A 20,936-nucleotide genomic window follows, 5' to 3' on the forward strand; every position below is an offset into this window, starting at 1 on the left:
TTGGCTCTTAGACAGTGAGATTCAGAAGACAAGTCTCTTCTAAACATACTAGGATTTTTTTCAATCTTGCTTCCTTTTCTGATTCTCTTTTTATTTACTACACTTGGCTTTCAAATACTGATCCAGCTCTGGTTTTCAGAGAAGGAATGTTTACAAAAAAGCAACAAAACTGTAAAAAAAAAATCTACTGTTTCCTATAGGGTAACATTTAGCTTGCTAGACCTTTTCCATTTGACATAGCATTCTGATCTTTTTGTTTCTCTTATTAGCTGTGTAGTCTTAGGTGATTGTGATTGCTCTTTCATGCTATATTATCTGTCTTTTCCTGTTCTCATGCTGTGAGTTTTTTTATTTGACAGGGAAACTCAGGAGTTTTAAGGTCACACATTTCAGGGTATATAGATCTAAAATTTCTTTGGGAGATGATCTTTGGATTCTATTTTCACTTTCTCCTCTAATTCTAAAAATTCTGGGAAGTTATTTTCTGAATTCTTGAAATGTGGTATCCAGGTTTTTTTATTTCATCATTCTTTTCTGAGAATCCAATGATTCTTATTCATTGTATATCTCACATGTTCCAATTTTTTTTTTCTATCTTTTGACTTATCAAACATTTCTTGTGTCATTTTGAATTTTGTTTCCTCATTCTTTTTCCTAGTCATTCACATGATTAAGGTAAGTTTTGGTTTCTGTTTTAAATTGTTTATTCTCAAGTTTTCAGCAGGAACTCTAATTTCATGTCTTTTTCTTTATTTCTCATATGAGGGCTTCCAACCATTCTCAGCGTTGAAGTAGGCAATTTTTAAATTATTATTAAATATAATTTTTATAAAATAAAATAGTTACTCTTACTTTCGAGGTTTCTCCTTGTAGTTGTTTCAGGGTTCCTGGGATTTTTTGGTATCCTGATATTCATTATATTAATAGTTTTCTTATGTTTGTTCATTTCTTTAGTCTCTACTTTAAAAAAAAAAAAATTTCTGCTTCTTCATTGCCACAGTAGAGTCTTAACTTTTCAACTTTCTTTTGAGGGTTGTAAAGTTCTGATTGAATCACCACCAAGCCACAGATTTGAATAAAGGTAGCTTACAAAAGACTGTCCCACTTACCATTACTTACAAACTTCTCTTCTTTTTACATCTGCTGGAGTCACAGCTAATTCAAAGCTAGTGATTGTTAATTTCAGGGGTATCTGAAAACTGCCAAATAGAACCTGGTCTGCAAGCAAAAGAGTATTAAACCTTCATCTCAGGGTAGAGGGTCGGAAAAACTGTGGTGATAGAGTGGCACTTGGCAATTTTTTCCCCCATCACAATTACCTTGTAAGAATTTGTTTTTGTTCTTAGTTATTGATCTGCTTTATTTGGTATTTTAAAAAATGTTTTTGTTACTGATAGAGCATTTATTAAAGGGCTTACCATGTGCCAAGTATGGTACTAAGCATGGGCGATAACATGAATAAATGAGAGTGTTCCTACCTTCAAAGAGATAACATACTGTTTAGGGAAGACAAGTCATAAAGCAAAGATAGCATAAATTTGAGGGGAAGGTAGAAAAGTCTCGAGAGTCAAGTAGAGAGCGAAGTGAGGCCCTTCTTGAAATGTTATTTTGGAATAGGGAGAGCAGGCCCCTCCAGTTCAGATCCTCCAGTGTGGGAAGGCTACTGGCAAGGAGGTGGAATAGTAGTTGGATTTTTCTGGAAACTTTTACTCTAATCAGTGTAGCTTGACAGTACTTACCAATGCAATGTATCCTTTTTCAATGTAATTATTTGTGTTCAGTGATATACATTAGTTACTGGAGGCTCCTTTTTAAAATTAAATTTTCTGTCTTATACAAATATTCTGGTTTTTTATTGGAAACATATCTACTTGTATTAATGTTATAAATGGCTTCCTGATAATCACTTTGAAATTGCTATTACCTAGAAATCTCTGTTCATTTAGTAATATTCAGTTATTTGTTATTTTGTCTTTGTGACTGATAGAATTTTTATTTTGTGTATGCTACTAAGAATATTTGTTTTTGTTTTTAGTGTCTTAAAGACTTTTATTCATGATCCTCTTGTGGAGTGGAGTAAACCAGTAAAGGGGAGTTCAAAAGCACAGTTGAATGAAACTGGGGAAGTTGTCAATGAAAAGGTTAGTAGAAGATATAAATCATGGAGAATGATGATCCTTTGTACATAATATATTATACTTTACAAAATATTTTCATGTATATTACTTCATTGGATCCTCAAAAATCTGAGACAGGAAATTATACCTTTTTTGTTGTTGCTGTTGTTCATTAATTTCTATTATGTCCAATTTTTCATGACCCCATTTGGGGTTTTCTTGACCAAGATATAGGGCTAGTTTGCCATTTCCTTCTCTAGCCCCTTTTACAGATGATAAACTAAAGTAAACAGGGTGAAGTGACTTGCTCAGAATCACACAGCTAGTTAAGTGTCTTAAGGCTGGATTTGCACTGAGGTATATGGGTGTTCCTGACTCCAGTCCCAGCCACTCTGTGCCACTTAATTGTGTAAACAATTTTACTAATGAAGAAGTTGAGGATTTTGAGCAGTTATATGACTTCCCTCAGGATCACACTTGTAGAAGGGGAAAAAGGAGTATTTAAACTCAGGTTAATTCAGTACTGCTAATTCAGTATTCTTTCCCCTATGCCAGGCCACCTATAAAGACTTCAGTAATAACTAATTATAAATGTGTTTTAATTTATGTTTATTTTACCAAGTTATACTCTTAAATGAATATGATTTTGGTTAAAGTATGACTTAGAATACTTTAACCATATGAACGCCATTGCTTCAGTGTCTTCATTTTTAACAATAAAGTATTAATAAAAATACCTAGCATTTAAGATTTGCAAATCACTTTAAAAATACTATCTCATTTAATCCTCACAGTACCCCTATATAAATTGCTGGTTTTTCTCATTTTACAGTTAAGAAAACTGAGACAAAGATTAAGTGACCTGTCCAGCCTTGAACTAAATCTTCATTATTCCAGCTCTCTATCCATTGTACCACCTACTAGCAGTCATCTTAATTGGAGATAACATTGTTTTACATTTCTCACATAGTAATTGTGACAAAAACTTATTGCAAACCTTAAAGTACTATATAAGTCGGAGCCAATATTTTCTTCTTTGATATTGTTAAATTTTGAATACCGCCATAATTGTCTTCTGGCATGATTGTTAATAATCTCATTAGCATTTATATAGCCAAAAAAAGTTGCAAAAATAATTTAAACTAGACAACTCATAATTATTTAAAATGGAGGGGGACAAAAAACCCTCAAAAAATTTCCCAGCTCATGGAAAATTAAAGAATATGCAAGTTAGATTCCACATGGCCATCACCTTGATTCAGTCTCTTGTTACCTCCTACCTATATGTTCTCTCGATCAGTAATACCTCTGCACTTCAATGCAACCTCCATCTTCTTGCCAGATTGACATTTCAGATTATAAATTTAACAATCACTGACAAGTTGGCATTTATAAAAAAAATAAATGATAAAAAATTTAACAATCAAACATTTCAGTATACCAAGAAAACAAAAAGGACTATATATGAAATTGTGAGTTCTTACAGAATTTAAAATGTTTATGTAATAAAATCAATTAGTTACAAAATTCCTTGTATAACCCCTTCTAAATATTTTCTAATTCATGATTTCAAACAAGTTTCTTTAGGTTTTCCAAGTTTCTCTGAAACTTTCATTTCTTAAGCTGTAGCAGTATTCCATGTAATTTTCTCAGCTATTCCTCAATTGTCTTATTTCTAAAACAGAAAAAATGCTACTTTAAATACTCACATACTTTTAGGTCCTTTATTTTGAAATCTGACTTCTTCATAGCATATGCCTAACAGTGGTTATCTTTAACATTCTTCTCTAAAGTATAATTTTCTCTGGGAGCAGGTTTCTTGGGGGGGTTTCTGGAGGCAGGCTATGTTTCAGTTCTGTGTAATAATCACCTCAAATGCAGCCAGGAGTTCAAATCAAAATCTTATCTCCTTCACTTGGAGCTCAGCTAGTTTTCTGGAGGCCTTCCAGATCTTGCCCCTAGTCCTTTGCCTCTGCCAGCTTCTGTCTCCAGCTCCCTCTGAATGTCTCTGAATCCAAAGGTTTGTACTTCAGCCTCCAGCCAGCACAAAGGTGGAAAATGGAATGAATCTGTCTCCTTCATCCGAAAGTGTGCTTCTCCAATAGTAGGCTTGTCCTTCCTTACTTCTGAATGTCCCAGACTCAATCCTGATTGAAGCTCCTAGCTTATATATGCTCTCTTAAAGGTGTGAATCTTGTAGAATTCTAATAAGTACTAAGTACATTAGTGAACTAGAGAACTGTTAAGTACCATGCTAAATTAGATAAATGACTTAGCACTTTGTAAGAATCCTAACAATTATCAGTAAATTAAAGATATGTATAGTTTAGTAACTTCCAAATTGGTATTTCTGAAGCACATCTGATCATCTTATTTCCCAGTTCAAGAAGTTTCAGTGGCTCCCTAAAATACAATATTCTTTAGCCTCTCATTGTAATTTGTCTTTTCATATTTATTGTATATTATTCTCCTTCATGCTCTCTATCTTCCTGTCAAATTTGCCTACTAATTGTTCCTCACATTTGTTATTTTGTCTTTGGTTTCCATGCCTTTGGATAGGTGCTCTCTCCTGCTTCAAATGCTCTTCCTAAAATTCTTTCATTACCTAAAGGTTTAGCTTAGGTATCACATTGTACACAAAGCTTTCTCTAATTTCCTCCAGTTAGTATTCTGTTCTTCCTCAAAGTACCTTGTATTTACTTATCTGTATAACATGTTATCTTAAGTAGAATGCAGATTATTTTTTGGCTGGGACTTTCATTTGCTTCTTCATTTCCTCATATTTGTACTTAATAAATGACAACTTATGATAATAGTTTCCACTTAAGTTTTTAACCAGATTTTAAAACATGAACGTTTTTAACTGCATTTAGAACAATAAAAAACAAAATTGAGTTCCATAAGATTATATTATAAAGTCCTAACTGGATTTGATGTTTCTATAGTCTAATTAATTCATTGTATTGGTATAATTTTCTAAGGCTCAAAATCCATTGACTTTTAAAGTTAGGTCCCTGGGCTAGAAAGAAAGATCCAAAAGTTAACATAGCTATTACAGTGAATTGATCTTATTGTCTGGAACCACCAGATTGCATGAGGCAGTACAAAAAATTGTTCAAAAAACTTAATTGTTGCAAAAAATTTTTGTCAGAGCAACATTTCTTTCAGTAACCAAGTTCTTCGTTCCTTCCCTAAATTGCCATCTTATTTAATGAATGGGCTTTTGGAAATTTAGGATGCATATCCCAATCTGGAGTTTTTCACATTTCACCAAACTTTCTAGGAACTAACATTAAATCAGGGTTGGGTATGTGAAGTAAAAATGAAAGTTTGCAAAGATTCAGTTATATAAATCTACTTATCTAGTCCTGTGGTGTGACTTCCAGTCTTGTATTTCCAACTGCCTATTGGACATGCTGAGCTGGATGTCTCATAGACATCTTAAACTAAACATATCCAAAATCTAACTCATTCTCTTTCCCTCCAAGCCCACTCCCTTCCTTTTTTATTATTGTTGAGAGTAACACTATCTTTTTGTCACTTGAGCTGAAAATGTAATTATCATTCTCATTTCCTCTCTTGTGCCCCCTTCTCTCCTCTGACATTCCCTCCACCAAGGAACAGACCTTTGTCACCTCATTCTTATACCATTGCAATAGCTTGATAGTGAGTCTGCCTGCCTCAACTCTTTCCCCATTCCAGTTTATCCTACACTTAGCTGTCTGTTGTATTCCGAAAGTTCAGAGCTGACCGTGTCAACTCCTCTCTCTCTCTCTCTCTCTCTCTCTCTCTCTCTCTCTCTCTCTCTCTCTCTCTCTCTCTCTCTCCCTCTCTCTCCCTCTCTCTCTCCCCCTCCCTCTCTCTCCCTCTCTCTCCCTCTCTCTCTCCCCCTCTCTCCCTCTCTCCCTCTCTCTCTCCCTCTCTCCCTCTCTCTCTCCCTTTCTCTCTCCCTCTCTCCCCCTCTCTTCCTCTCTCTCTCCCTCTCTCTCCCTCTCTCTCCCTCTCTCTCCCTCTTTCTCTCCCTCTCTCCCTCTCTCCCTCTCTCTTCCCCTCTCTCTCCCTCTCTCTCTCCCTCTCTCTCTCCCTCTCTCTTCCTCTCTCTCTCCCTCTCTCTCCCCCTCTCTCCCCCTCTCTCCCTCTCTCTCCCTCTCTCTCCCTCTCTCTCCCTCTCTCCCTCCCTCCCCCCCTCTGGCTGCCTTCCATGTGTGGAATACTCTACCTCTTCATCTCCCCCTCCTGGTTTCCTTCCAGTCCCTTTTACAAGAAGTCTTTCCCCATCCCTTTTAATTATATCTTCCCTCTGTGGATGATTTCCATTTGATCCTCTATGAAGCTTGTTTATACTCAGTTGTTTTATCATGTTCCCCATTAGTTCTTGATACAACTGGACACTTAATCAACAAACATTTATTGAATTGGAATTCATTCCCAAACTAGAAACTTTTGAAATACATTTTTCTCTTTTTCCCTCTCCTGTCTCTATTCCGGAAAAGTGTCAGTGGTCTCTGATAAGATTAACAATGTTATAGCGAAGCAGAACAGCTAGAGCAATGGATTTAAGAAAATAAAATCAGATGTACCTGAATGCATAGATGTTTCTACTCATTTCAAACGTTCTATTTCCTCATCTCCAGGCCAAAACTCATGTCCTTGACATCGAGCAGCGACTGCAAGGTGTAATCAAAGCCAGAAATAGAGTTACAGGGCTACCTTTATCTATTGAAGGACATGTGCACTACCTCATTCAAGAAGCAACTGATGAAAACTTGCTTTGCCAGATGTATCTTGGTTGGACTCCCTACTTGTAAAATGGAACAGTGACAAATGAATATGTTCTTTTTTGACTCCAAAGTCGTGATAACAGTGATTCGGTTCCAGATGGCTACTGTTCTAGAAGATCAGTCACTCTACGTTTTTTCCCAGAAAATGGTTTTTCGGTTGTGAATAGACTACAAAAATAAAGTTATAAGTTCGGGTGTCATTTCTTAGGAAAATATGTATCCTACTAGCCACATAAATAACATTATGCTGCTACACAAACTGAAAGAGAAAGAGTATCTACACAAATGATACTGTAATAACGCCATGTGGAGCTTGTCGCTGGCCTTCCTACAATGCCCATGTGTCGGCGCCCTGCCAGATGGCCCTCCTCCTGCACCATGGCTTCATCGGTACTCTCCCACGAGCCCGGAGAGCGGGTTGATTTGCGTCACGCACATTCCCCAAAATGAGGATGCTATTGTGACTTGATCGTAGAAACATTCCTGATGGACAGTTCTAACTGGGACAGCGCCTCTCCCTGATCTCTTACATGGGTTTATTTGGACACTACTCGCCCTGATGCTGTAATTTAACTTCTGGAATAGCTTTTTCCCAGGGAGCTCGGCTACATCAACTTAAATTCCTTTTCAAACTCCTAACTGCTGTGAGCCGAGAAATTTCTCCAGAGCTACGCGTCTTTCTCTCGGGGCGGCCGGGGGCTGGGGGAAAGAGGAGAAGTGAGTGTTTGGGGGGCGGGGTATGGGAGCCGCCTCAAGTTAGTGCCCGAGGAATCAGACCGCCCGAGCGATGTCGCCAGCTCCTCACTAAGCTCCTGCGACCGAGGTGGGGCGGAGCGCTCCAGTGAAGAACTGGTCCCCCCACTTCCCCGGCTGCCTGCAGGCAGCTTTCCGAGTCGCGCCGCCGGCGTGCCCACGTCACGCGTCACCAGCCTCAGGGCGCCCCGGAGTCAGCCGCGGGCGCGAGCCGGGGCGGGCGGAGGCGAGCTGGGAGTGGGGGGGACGCTGGGTGCGGGCACGGCCCCGAGCCGCCTCTCTAGGCCCCGGCGAGCGGCGGCGCGGCCTTCTCTATGGTCTGGGCGGGCGGGGCCTGTGTTGTCATCGGTGGCGCGACGACGGAGGAGGCGGCCGAGGCCCGGGCGGGGGGTTTGGTTTCGGTTTGGCGACGGCTGCAAGCGGGGTCGGTGACGGTCGACATGGGAGTCCCCAAGTTTTACCGGTGGATCTCGGAGCGGTATCCCTGCCTCAGCGAGGTGGTGAAAGAGCATCAGGTGTGTAGGGGTGGCGACTTCCCCTCGGCCCGCGCCCCCGCCTCCGTCCCGGGGTTGCGGGGGCGCCTCGGCCTCCTCCTCGGCGCGGGGCGGGGTCTTGGACGGGCTGCGCCGTCGGGCCGGGGCTGGGACCCCTTTGTTTCCGTTTCTTTTCGAGCCGCGCAGACTTCGGCCCGGGCCGGCGGTGGGCTCGACTCTCGAGGGCTTCCTGTTTGGGGTCGCGTCGGGGTGTGCGTGGGAGCGAGGCCGAAGGGCGTCCCTGCTTTCCCTACTACTACTCGGGGCCAAAATTCAAAATTGTCGCGTCGGTGGAAAGGGCCGAGACGGACCCGGAAGCCCGCGACTGGGGGAAGGGGGTTGGTGCGGAGCCCTTTCGTGCCCACTTCTACGAGTGTTGTCAAAGGGATGGGGGGCGGGGCGGAGTCTTTCATTTTCCCGATAGAAAGGCTAGTCTGGTTGCATCATTACCGAGCGTCTGTTAAATAGCCTGTGGCTGGCTTCGCCTCAGCCGCGGAGAACCCGCTGACAGTCGGGGCTTAACTACGCCACCCACGCGTCGGACTGGGGGTGGGAGGGGATGCGGAGGGAGGGAGAGCGTCGGGAAAACCTAGGTGCCGGAGGTATTCCTGGAGCTGAAGAGGGACGAGGAGTCTCGGGAATGGAGGGGCCGGGGCCCAAATGGATCCCAGGGAGCCGCGGGCAGGACGCGGCTCCGACCTCCGGGTCAGCTGAGGCACTGGGACGGAGGTCCGGTAACGTGCGAGTGATGCCTTTACCTCGCGTCTGGTACCGGGGATGAAAGGGCAGAGAGCCCTGTGCCCTCGGGAATCCCTGCCGCACGCCGTCAGCTGAGCGTGCCCGAGAGCCTGGGCACTGGCCCTAGCACGACCGCAGCAGAGATCTGGCATGACAGGCGGAAGCCAGGGGGAGCCGGCGGAGATGAGCCGCGGGGACGTGGAACAGCCTCTCTTTGCCGCTTCCCAGGGTCGTAGAGCGTGCCAGGAAAGGGCCGGGAGGGGACGGGAGCTTTATAGGCCCGCAAAGGACGGGGTGGGGGGTGTTGGGTTCGTGGGTTCGGGTTCAGGGGCTTTAAAAGCCCTCTAATGGCTAGGGAGAGCTTGAGGTGTGCAGGGGATTTAAAGGGCGGAGGGGGTGCAGGGTCTTTAAAAACCAAACGGCTCGGTGGAGGACGCTTTGGAGAAAGAGCAGAGGCCGGGGCCGATCCGGACTTGGCTGTAGTCTGGGAGAAGCGGGACGGCCTGAAGGGGGGCTGGGCAGCTTTGGAGAGAAGAGGCGGACCAATGGGGGAAATGCTGTGGAGATAGGAACGAGTCCGCATAAAGGTGCTTTATAGTTACAAATTATTCTGAAAAGGAAGCTTTCTAGTTGTGTGTGTTTTTTAAGTGTTTCAAGGATTTTTATTGTAAATTAGAGTCTTGAGCAATAGGTTTAAAAGAAATGAAAACTGTCGATGTTCTATGAGAAAGATACAGACACCACAATAACCACAGAACACAAGAGAGGATTAGGTAATTCTAATGAAATGCAATGGCCAGTGTTAGTTCCAGATATTAGAGTATAACGCTTCCTTTTTAAAGAAATGGTGAACTACAAGAAAGTTATTGGTGTTGTCAATTAAAAATGATAACATGGATGGTTTCGTATACCTTTTTAAAGAGAAGCTTCTGGAGAACCACCAGATCTGAAGGGACTTTAGAGAACATCTAATCTAACCCACACAGGAAAGGAATACCTACTATTGGCTGTGTTTGGGGAAAAAACTAAATAAAATTAAACATAAACCTGTCTTTTCAACTGTGGTCTTTACTTCCCATCATGTTTCCCCATTTAATAATGCTGAATTTCTGAAGGGACATTAGTCATTAGTAAAGTGAAGAGATTGAGCTACCTGGTTTTCAAAGTTTTTTATTCTAAATCCTTTTATGTCTTTAAAGCACACCCCTGTCATTATTCCTAGGCATAGAGTATATATAGCCTTCAATATATTGGATAACCTAGATGGAAGTTTTTGCAATAAAGGGATGTTTGGTATATCTTTGAAATTTTAAAGTTATTTTCCTTTGGTTCTACATAGGTACTTCCTCTAAAAGAGAAACAAAGCATAAAGTTCGTGAAATCCACATTCTTTGACCTTTGCTCAACATAAATTATTCATATTAGGGAAGTAATTATATTTAATTCTAGTTTGAAGGATGAATTAGTCGCAAACTTATATAGCTTTGTAGTTTGAATGGTTAATAAACTGGTTAAATACCTTGTTACATAGTTGTGTTGTCATAGCAAGTAACAATTAGCTTGGCAAATATTAACTGTGTTCTAAAGATGATTTAGACAATTTCGAGCTACCAGTAACAGATTAGCTAATTTAGATGACTTTATGGAAGCCGAGAGTTGGGTGTTAGGTTAGCAACTAGATTTTCTCTGTGTCAGCTAATCCCGTTATTGGAGTTAGAAAGGGTTGTTCTGGATCTTACGGAGTGCTGTTGTCAACCTTGATCACAAAACAATCAGATTATGCAAATATTCTAGATTTAAAAAAAAAAAAAAACTCTGAAATAACAAAACAAACCTAAAGAGCTAATGAATGTCATAAACAAAAAGCTTTATTTTTTCTTTTGGAGGAGGGGAAGTAGATGTGGGCCGGTTCCCTTCTAGTTGGGGCCCTGCTTTAGTGTGGGCCAGTCTCAGTACTCATACCAATGAATAGTACAAAGTGAGCTGACAATCAGGGATAATATCAACAGTAAGATAGGCACTTCTGGGGCTGATTTGAAACAATTCTAGGATTTTCTTTATCTGAGTTCATCCAGAGGATTAACACAAAGGATTGTTGTTACATCAAACTGTAAGCCTAATTTGTTTGCTAGACCTTAGCTTTGGAAATTATGGTGTTTCCTAATAGCATCCTGACAATATCCTGTACAAAGAGTAAATGTTTGCTCTTTAGGCTAGTGGTCAAAATGTCCCATACAGATAATTCTAGCAAAATTGGCTGCAAAACAAAATTCTACATATTAATGCCATTTTTACATTTGAAAAATAGAAAATGGGTTTTGGGGGGAAGGAACCAAAGGACATTCCACTGTTCTTTAGCTGCTTAAGTAGTGGCACAGTAGTGCTGATAGTTCTCTTATCTTCTGTTTTGTGGAACAAAATGTATCCTTAACGACTATCTGCAAACTCGGTGTCTTGCTAGAATATTTAAGATCACAAAGTTAACATCAGAGAAATACATAAAAAGCGGCATACCTGCCAAAGATATTTACTCTTGTCATGGAGGATATGTACAGCTCCATATAGCAGGCTTTCTTATGCATTCTGCAGTTGCCTGTCTTTGAAGATGAAAGTAATTAAAATAGCTAGCTAGCATTTATATAATGCTTACTATGTGCCTGACACTGTGCTACGGCTTTATGGCTCATTTGATCCTGACAACAATCTGAGAAGGCTGGTATTAACTATTGTCCTCGTTTTCAAATGAAGAACTGAAACTTAATGAAATGCTGTAAGTGTCTGAGGCTGGACTTGAACTTGGATCTTCCTGACTCCAAGCCCAGCCCTTTTGTCACCTAGAGCATCAGCTAACTGCCTGGCAATGTACTGATTCCATTGAGCCCTGGAATTGTCCAGAGAAACTTTTCTGAAATTCAACTGGAAAGAGATGGGCCTAACCATTCATAACCCCACCCCCCCATAAAAGAAGAAATTATATTGCAGTTGGACAAGCAGCATACCATATTAATCAATCACATAGTTTTTGGGGGATTGGCAGATGGACATTGGTCCTAAAATTGAGTACAAGAGGGAGATTGATTGGATATCAGTGCTTTCAGTGATCCCAAGTTACAGAACTTTCTTTAAAAAAAAAAAAAAACCCACTAGATTCTTGTAACACTGATGCTATGTGGTTATGACTCATTGAACACCTTTTTCTAAAAAGGATCCAAATCACAAGTGAGACAGAGAGCAGTGAAAGATGCCTGGTGGGGGAAGGGAGGAAGCAAGTGGAGAAGGGATGTGTTAGAGCATGATATGCATAAAAGACATCATCAAGGACACAATGGACTAGTAAAGAAGTGTAGCCAGTCATGTAGCAGTCCAGGAGTTACACTCATATCCATGAAATAATAGATGAACTAGAGAAGCATACAGAGATTTGGTAAAGATTTACAGAAAGGTGTGTATGAGAATCTTACAGGGAAGAAAGGGATCTGCATTAGTGGCAAGAATGCTCCCATTTCTAAGGTCATTGAGCAAGTGAAGTATTGATAAAATAGTGAAAAGAAAGTCCCATAACCACAGATCTTCAGGTAGAAACACAAAATTTTATCCCTAGAAGGGACAGCTTGAGATCTAGTCTAACCCCCTCAGGTTTCATATGAGGAAAATAATGTTTCATTTGCTGAAAGCACATTCGATTCAACAAGCATTTACTAAGTATTTTTTCCATGTACACTGTTCTAGACACTGGGAATAAAAGTTAAAATGAAGCAGTCCCTTAAGAACCTTCTATTCTATTGAAGGACATAATATGTATGTACAGATAAGATTGTTAAAAGTAAATGCAAAGTAATTTGGTGGAGGGAGAGAGCACTTGACTAGGATCTAGAAAGACCTAGTATAGGGACCTACTTCTTGAAAGAAGACTGGAATTCTAATAGGCAAATGGGAATAGAGATGGGAAAAGTATTTGGAGCAAGGCTATGGGCATGTTGTAAACAGGCATTGAGTTAGGAAATGGCAGGTTGTATAGGAAAATAAGTCAACCAGTTTAACCCATCATAACATGTGAAGAGAAATGATAAGAAATTAATCTCAAAAATTAGATTGCATCTTTTATAGTCAGTGGACACAGGAGTGGGGGCAGGATCTAGGGAGGAGTGGATTGACATGTTGAAACTGTCTGGGCAAAGGTTGTTTTAGCAAGCCAGGTGAGCTCCAGCTTCAAGTCATCCTATGCAGATGAGATAGAATGGGCTTATTTCATTATCCTGATAATTGGGATCAAATGAACTCAATTAAAATCCACATCTTAAATACTAGCAATTATCTGCTTTTTTCTTCTCTCTCTCCCTTTTATCCTCCCAAATATTTTTTGTTCCCTGATTTGTTTGTGCCCCTCTCTCCAAATCACTTCCTCTTTTGGGGGGTTTATCCTGTACTCACTTTTCTGGAATGTTTTACATCTCCCCCCAGTAGAATGTGAACTCACTGAGGGTAGGAGCTCTCTCACTTTGTACTGTCAGAACCAAGTTCCTGACACATAAATAAATACATACTGATTTTTTTTTTATTTTAAAAATTGGTTAGATTGGAACAGGATTGTGAAGAGCTTTTAATGACAAACTGGGTAGTTTGTGCTTTATACTGTACATTATAGAAAGGCACTAAGGTTTTTTGAGGAAGAAAGTGATAGATTTGTGGATTTTGTTTTTGTTTGGGGATTTGTTTTTGTCCAATCTTGGATAAATTACCAAGGAGGAAACTCCTACCAATGCAAAAGTTTATGATCTTTTGAGAGAGTTGATTGGGACTCAGATTAAATAACCTGTCTTGGATCGTGGAATCTGTATGTGTCAGAGACCAGACTTGAGTCCAGATCTTCGGGATCCCACCGAGGACAAGATTTCCATCAAGTACAAAATCCTGTCTTTGATTGTCAGACCTTTACTTAATATTAATTTTGAAGCTCTGTTTGGAATAGACTGGCCAAGGTTAAAAAAAAAACAAGAGCCTTAATTTGAATAGAGATTATGTGAATAGAGAAATGGGAATGGACATTGAAGAGGTGATGGTAGTTGAATCAAACAGGACTTGAAAATGATTTGGTTTGGGGAAAGAGGGAGCGATTAAACAGGCAAAATAGAATTGACTGAAAAGCTGGTGATACCCCTGACAGAAATCAGTAAGTTGGTTTGTGTGGAAGGACAAAAGAATTCCTTTTGAGTTTGATACTCTAAATTTTTGAATAAGATGTTATGGTTGGTTAGTTGTATAAGGTGGTGATGGTGGTGGTTGTTTTTTCACCTGAATGTCAAAGTAGAACTTGCTTTTCTGGAAATGGCTTATCACCTGTATCAGATCCAACATTTATTAAGCACATACTATGTACAAAATAGCATGCCAGGTACAAAGAGCAGTGGGAAAAATGATGCCATTCATGTTCTCTAGAAGCCTCTAATTGGGAGAATATAGCATACACACACACTTGAGTAAACTATGACAAAGAAGGACATTTTTTAAAAATAGCTTTTTATTTTTTCAAATACATGCAAGGGTAATTTTCAACATTTACCCTTGCAAAACCTTGAATTCCAAATTTTTCCTCCTCCCTCCCCTATATAGCAAGCAATTTAATATAAGTAAACATGTGCAATTCTTCTTTGTGTGTGGAATTATCAGCCCCTAAATCAAGGTAAATTTTTCTTAAAGTGCATTTTGGTAGATGTTAACAATCTTTGTGGCTGCAGTGTACACTTCTTTTCCTTTTCCACTGATAGAATATAATTGTTCTGTGCTTCTGTGTGGTTAGGTTGGCTAGGAGAGAAATAATTGATTGGATAGATGAAGAGAGAGAGTGAGAATGTGGGGGGCGGGTGGCTGTGGTGTGTGGGTGTGAGAAAGAGAACATTTCAGGGCCACTTAACTTTCACTTTGCTTTTACAACTAAAATAGCTGTGTAGCAAAGCTTTTGAGTAATAAGATTTTATATATGTATATGTTTGCAAGATGGTTTGGTTACATAGTTGCCTGTTGAATATTATAAATCTTAGAATCTCAAAATAGGAAGATATCATAGAAGTCTACCAATATGATGATCCATATGTGAATACCCTCTATAGGTGATTATCAGTTAGTAAACTTTTTTTGAAGGCTGATTGTATGCCAGGCACTGTTCTATCAATCAGTACACACTTAATACCTACTATGTGTCTGGAACTTGTTAAATGCTAGGAATACAGAAAGAAGCAAAAGATAGTCTGTCTTGAAGGTGCTTTATAATATAATGGAGGAGACCTTTACAAGAAATCAATTCAAAACAGCTGTATAGCAAATAAATAGGAGATAATTAAGAGAGAGAAGACTTAAAGAGGGTTAGGGTACTCTTTCTGTGGAACATGGAATTTTAGTTGAGAACTTTAAAAAAAAAAAAAACAAGGAGGTTAATTGACATCTCATAGTGGAGGGGGGAGAGTGTGTTCTAGGCTTAAGGGACAGCCAGATAAAATGCCTCAAACCTAAAGATGGAGTATCTTGTTAAATAACCAGGCAGCACAGATCCCCGACTATATTAAGACTTAAGGTATTATTAGACTTGTAAAGATAGGAAGGGGCTAGATTATAAAGGACTTTGAAGACCAAAGAGGATATTTTGTATTTGATCCTGGAAGGCAGTAAGAAGCTACTGGAATTCATTGAGTAGGGGGTGATTATGATCGCACCTTTGGTTAAGAAAACAACTTTAGTGGCTAAATGAAGACTGGATTGAATGAGACAGGCAAGCTTACTAGCGGACCATTGCAGCAATATGGCTGTGAGGTGATAAAGGCCTGCACTAGATGAGTGGGAGAATCAGAGAAGAGGGAGGATATTCTAGATGTGAAATGGATGAGTTCATCTGCATAAAAATGGTAACTTGGGAGCCAGTGATAATACTCTGGTGAAGTACTATACCTAGAAAAGAGAAGAGGAACTTGAAAAAAAAAGATGAAATTAAACAGTCTCTTTCTAAGAAGGTCCTGGGTAACTAGATAGGGTTGGTGGAGAAAGCCTGAAGTATTGATAAGATTGCTTCCTGGGCAAGCAAGGACAGACATTGATGGGGATCAGACCTGCTTTACAATCCTAAGAGTGTGGAGATCTTGGTTAACCCACCTAACTGTATTTAGTCAGAAAGTCAAGCAATGATATGAAATCCAAGTAGTTAAATTTCCCCTATAAATCTGTCTACAGCCAACACCATCTCTGCTGCATCCTTCTGCCCCATGATATCTTTCTCCTTAGCCCTCTCCCGTGCCTCGTGTTGTCTTTCTCCTTCTTATAGCTAACTAAACTTTTTTAGGGTGCTCAGTTCCTCTGTGGATTTGGGCTGCCAATCTATGGCCATAGTCTTACCTCATTCAAATTCTCTTTCTCCTGGTTAATAGCAAATTCCACTGGGGAACTTGTTTTTTTCCTTGTTAATTGTTTAAAAACCTTTCCTTGTTAACTATATGATCTCCCAAATCTACTTCTTATTTACTGCTCTTGATGTATATTTTACCTCTTTACTTTCCTTAAGAAACCTATAAATTTTGGAAAAAGTAACAATATGTTAATACAGAAATATAAGCAAAATACATTGGAAGAACTGGACTTGTGGTTTTGTATAGATAAAAAGTTACTCAGACAGGAGTTCTAAGAGATGGAACTTGAGTTACCTATGTTGCACCTCTGCTACATGGTATTTATCTTAGTAGCTATATCTAGATATTTTTTCTTTTCTTTTTTTTTTTTTTTTTAAGAGCCCTTTTGATTTGATTTGCATATATTATTTAACTGAAGAAAATGAGCTTTGGGAAGTTGAAGGATTTTTCTTAAGTAAAACTCTCTCTGAAGACATCATGCCCAAGTTCTTCTCCATCTGTTTTTTTTTGGTGAATGGTACTTTTTTTTTGGCTAGAATTAGCATTCTCATTTCACTTAATGAGTGGTGTAATTTCTCCCTTACAAATAAAGTCATGACTAATTTTCATTAAATAGTATTGATTTTTCCCCCCTTTTATTTGGAGACAGTTGGGGATTAAGTGACTTCTCAGGGTCACACAACTAGTATTATGATTGAGGTAGAATTTGAACTCTGTTCCTCCTGACTTCAGGGCCAGTGCTCTATCCACTGCGCCATTTAGCTGCTCCTTTAAATTGATTTTTCTTTTTTGTTTTTAGATTCCTGAATTTGACAACTTGTACTTGGATATGAATGGAATCATACATCAGTGTTCACATCCTAATGATGATGATGTTCATTTCAGAATTTCTGATGATAAAATTTTTGCTGATATTTTTCACTACTTAGAGGTATTGTTTCGCATTATTAAGCCCAGAAAAGTTTTCTTTATGGCAGTTGATGGTGTGGCTCCAAGGGCAAAAATGAACCAGCAACGTGGGAGACGTTTTCGGTAAAGTGAACATTTTAAATTTTTGTTTAAAAGTATTATCTTAATATTGTTTTGTTTTACTTTTACATAATAATTTAGATTGTCATTATTAATACTTTTTTTTTTTCAAATTAATGCTTTTGAACTAAAAAGACACAAGTTAGCAGATTACAGAATAATAGAAACTAGAGTTTTAAAAGACCTTATTGGCTTCGTAGTCCATCTCATTATAACATATCTGACAACTGTTCATCCAGGCTCTGTTTAAGACCTCCACTGAGGAGGAGCTCACAATCTCTCCAAAAAACTGAATCCACTTTCATACTTCTGTAATTATTAGGTTGTTTTTCCTCACATTAGACTTAAATTTGCCTCTTTGAAATTGCCTAGTGTTGCCTGCTGATACTTTAAATAATTAAACTCTATTTCCTCTTCCATTTGACAGCCCTTCAAATACTTGAAAACTGTTGTCATGTCTGCCCTTCTCTTCTCCCTTTTTCCTCAACAAGTGCTCATGTGAATTGAATTCAGTCCTTTATTCACATCATTAGTAAGAAAATTAAACAGCACAAGGCCTAGCACAGATCTCTGGGATACTTGACGGGAGTGGAGTGGACCTTCTGTTAAATTAACTTTGAGCATTAACAATTCCTCTTTTCTGGTATAGTGGAATTTCCACTCCCACCTTGGATGCTAACTTCATGAGTGACCTTAAGCAATCTCTCTGAGCTTCATCTGTGAAAGAAGAGAATTGGGCTTACATGCTTCTGAGGTCCTTTCCAGATTTAGATCTATGATCTTATGATCCATTTTTTTCCCCACGAGAATAGTACAAAGTTCTCGACTACAATCTTAAATAAATGAGAGGAACAACATTTTCCTAATATAGAAACTATAAAGGGAAATAATGTTGGTCTGGGCCAGAATTTTTCTTAATGAAGCCATGTTGGATCTTTCTTTTCATTAAAATATATTTTATTTTGCTAGTATTTAAACAGAAGGTTATTATAGCTTATAAGAAATTAAGATCAGAGATTAATATAATCTAAAGCAAAGGAATACTTATTTTTTTATTTAGTAGTCAATAGGTCACAGAGTAAGAAGTTGCTAAATTATAACAATATGACTTAAAACTATTTTAAGACCATCATAACTTCTTGGTGTTTGCTGTTTAATGCATTTGATACATTGGCATCAATTCTTCTTCCATTGAGCCATGTCACAACCCTTCTCTAACTCATAACCTGATAAGTTGTTTGAGGCTCAGAAAAATTAAATGACTAGCCCATGATTATAGATTACTCTGTCATCTAACCATGCCCTACTATATGATACTTGCTCTGTATGCAATAGAAATATTCTCAAAATGATAGACAGATTTTTAAAATTTTTAATTATATTTTTCTATTGAATTGCATTATTTCAGAGATAACTTGTGATTGATTTAGCCAAAGAAAATCTTAACATAACATATGACAAGGTTTTCTGAATCCTTTGAAGAATTTTTCTGTTGCCTGTAATCCTTGTCAAATATATTTAAAATATGTAAACCAGCATTTATGTGACTCTTATGTACAACGACATCCTGAAGTGAATTCTTTTTTCCTCTTAATTTTTAAGGGCAGCAAAGGAGGCAGAGGACAAAATCAAAAAAGCATTAGAAAAGGGAGAAATTCTTCCTACAGAAGCGAGATTTGACTCCAACTGTATTACACCAGGTAAATATATTTAGAAATAAATTTTGAGGATGGTTTAAAATATTCATTGACAAGTATTTCCAAAAGATATTTCATTATTTAATTGTTTTATTCTGGACACAGTATTTACTTTGTTATTTTCCTAGTTGCTTCTCAGAGAATTATAAGATGAGAGTTTCCTGAGTATTAGTCTCAAAGTTCCAAATTACTAACTCATATGAATAGGGGAAATAAAATTTCTATCTGACTTTTTAAAATTCAGTGTTATCTTTATCTCCTCTTTTTGGAACAACTGTGAAACATTACTGATGATGGCAATAGTGATTCTTAACTCTTGAGGTTTAATTTCTTAATTATGAAATCTTACCAAAAAAGGACAGAGTATGATTAGCAAGATTCTATTCTGTTGTCCCAAAACAACCATGCTGTTGAGCCATGATTCAGATCAATGCCCATGGTCATGACAAAGCCATACATCTTTTACCTTTCCTAATTGATACTTAAACAATTTTAGGGTACTTTGTTTCAATTATAGAAAGAAATGGATTATTTACCACACAAAGGTGATATCAAATTGTTAGCCTGTTTACCAGGAAAAAGTATATCATAGTCTATATTTTAATATATACATACAAAGCCTTGCTGATCATTTTAGTCTCATACTTCCCATCTTAAGTATCACAAGAAATATATCTTGTTCTTTGCCACTTAGAACTCAAATCTTACTTTTTGTTGCTATTGGTAATGGGCTCTTACCTTGATGGCATTAATTAAAGTTGTTTGTTTTGTTTTAACTTTTTTTTTTTTTTTTTTAACAGGAACTGAATTCATGGCCAGATTACATGAGCATCTGAAGTATTTTGTAAATATGAAGATTTCCTCAGACAAGTCATGGCAAGGAGTTACTATCTACTTATCAGGCCATGAGGTTATTTTGTCTTTTGACTGAAGCATTTTTCTAAATGTAATTTTCAAAAATACAGCATATTACCCCTTTTTTTGACTTTATATTCAGACTCCAGGAGAAGGAGAGCACAAAATCATGGAATTTATCCGATCTGAGAAAGGAAAGCCAGATCATGATCCAAACATCAGACATTGTCTTTATGGTTTAGATGCTGACTTGGTAAGTGTATTTGTGATGCTGAAATTTACCACTGTGTTAATGATTTCAGTTGTATAAGTGATTTAATAGAAGCTTTATACATAAATTTGGTGGAGCTTATAGGTGAGATCCCACTGAGCTGTAAAATGAGAAGGAATCATTAAAAAACTGGGGAAAGCAGTTGGGTTTTTCTTAGTTAAAGGAGGAAAAGAGTAGCAAGAATCTATAGTGTCTGTCCTAACATGTAAGCTTGAGGACTGGGATGAGTTTTGTTTTGGTCTTTGTTTCCCTAGCATATAACAAAGCCCCTTGCACATAGCACAGTGGATCTATGACCTTATTAATGTAAGTATTCTAACAATATAATTCAAAGCTCATTTATGCCTATTTGTCTTTTGTGATTTACATCTAGAATTTCCCATAATTTCACCTCAGAGAAACACTCCTTATATTCTGATTGCAAGAAAGGCAAAGAAACATCACACAAATGACCTATCTTTTTCTCCTTTTTTCTTGGAGATCAGAAACTTTCTCACTTTCACATTTATATTTCCAGTGTCTGATATATAATATGTACTTAATTGATCTTCATTTTATTCCATTTTACATGACTCTGATAACATTCTTTATGCCACTTCTGCATAATTCCTTTTTTCTCGTGTGTTGCAACCTCATCTCACTCTATTAGTGATCTTCTTTATTTTGCCTCTTTAGAAGCTATAGCAGGGCCAAATCACACAACATGTCAGAAAATACATACTTGTTTGAAAATGTGTTCCCCTTGCCTCTACCCCACACCCTCAAAAAAAT

At 38.5% G+C, this 20,936-nt stretch overlaps 2 protein-coding genes across 4 annotated transcripts in view; both read left to right on the plus strand.

Moving 5' to 3' along the window:
* Window positions 1-7,096, plus strand: part of ATR (ATR checkpoint kinase) — a 102,835-nt gene extending 95,739 nt beyond the window's left edge. The window contains exons 46-47 of the mRNA XM_074298438.1: window positions 2,036-2,141; window positions 6,752-7,096. Of these exons, the coding sequence (XP_074154539.1) occupies window positions 2,036-2,141; window positions 6,752-6,925 (280 nt within the window). The 3' untranslated portion in view covers window positions 6,926-7,096. The remainder of the gene's footprint in view (window positions 1-2,035; window positions 2,142-6,751) is intronic.
* A 745-nt stretch (window positions 7,097-7,841) lies between these two features.
* Window positions 7,842-20,936, plus strand: part of XRN1 (5'-3' exoribonuclease 1) — an 84,845-nt gene continuing 71,750 nt past the window's right edge. For all 3 annotated transcript variants that reach the window (XM_074298440.1, XM_074298439.1, XM_074298442.1), the window contains exons 1-5: window positions 7,842-8,166; window positions 17,113-17,345; window positions 18,945-19,042; window positions 19,840-19,949; window positions 20,037-20,147. In XM_074298440.1, the coding sequence (XP_074154541.1) occupies window positions 7,966-8,166; window positions 17,113-17,345; window positions 18,945-19,042; window positions 19,840-19,949; window positions 20,037-20,147 (753 nt within the window). In that variant the 5' untranslated portion in view covers window positions 7,842-7,965. The remainder of the gene's footprint in view (window positions 8,167-17,112; window positions 17,346-18,944; window positions 19,043-19,839; window positions 19,950-20,036; window positions 20,148-20,936) is intronic.

The sequence above is a fragment of the Sminthopsis crassicaudata genome, chromosome 3 (genome assembly GCF_048593235.1).
Source record: "Sminthopsis crassicaudata isolate SCR6 chromosome 3, ASM4859323v1, whole genome shotgun sequence".
NCBI lineage: Eukaryota > Metazoa > Chordata > Mammalia > Dasyuromorphia > Dasyuridae > Sminthopsis > Sminthopsis crassicaudata.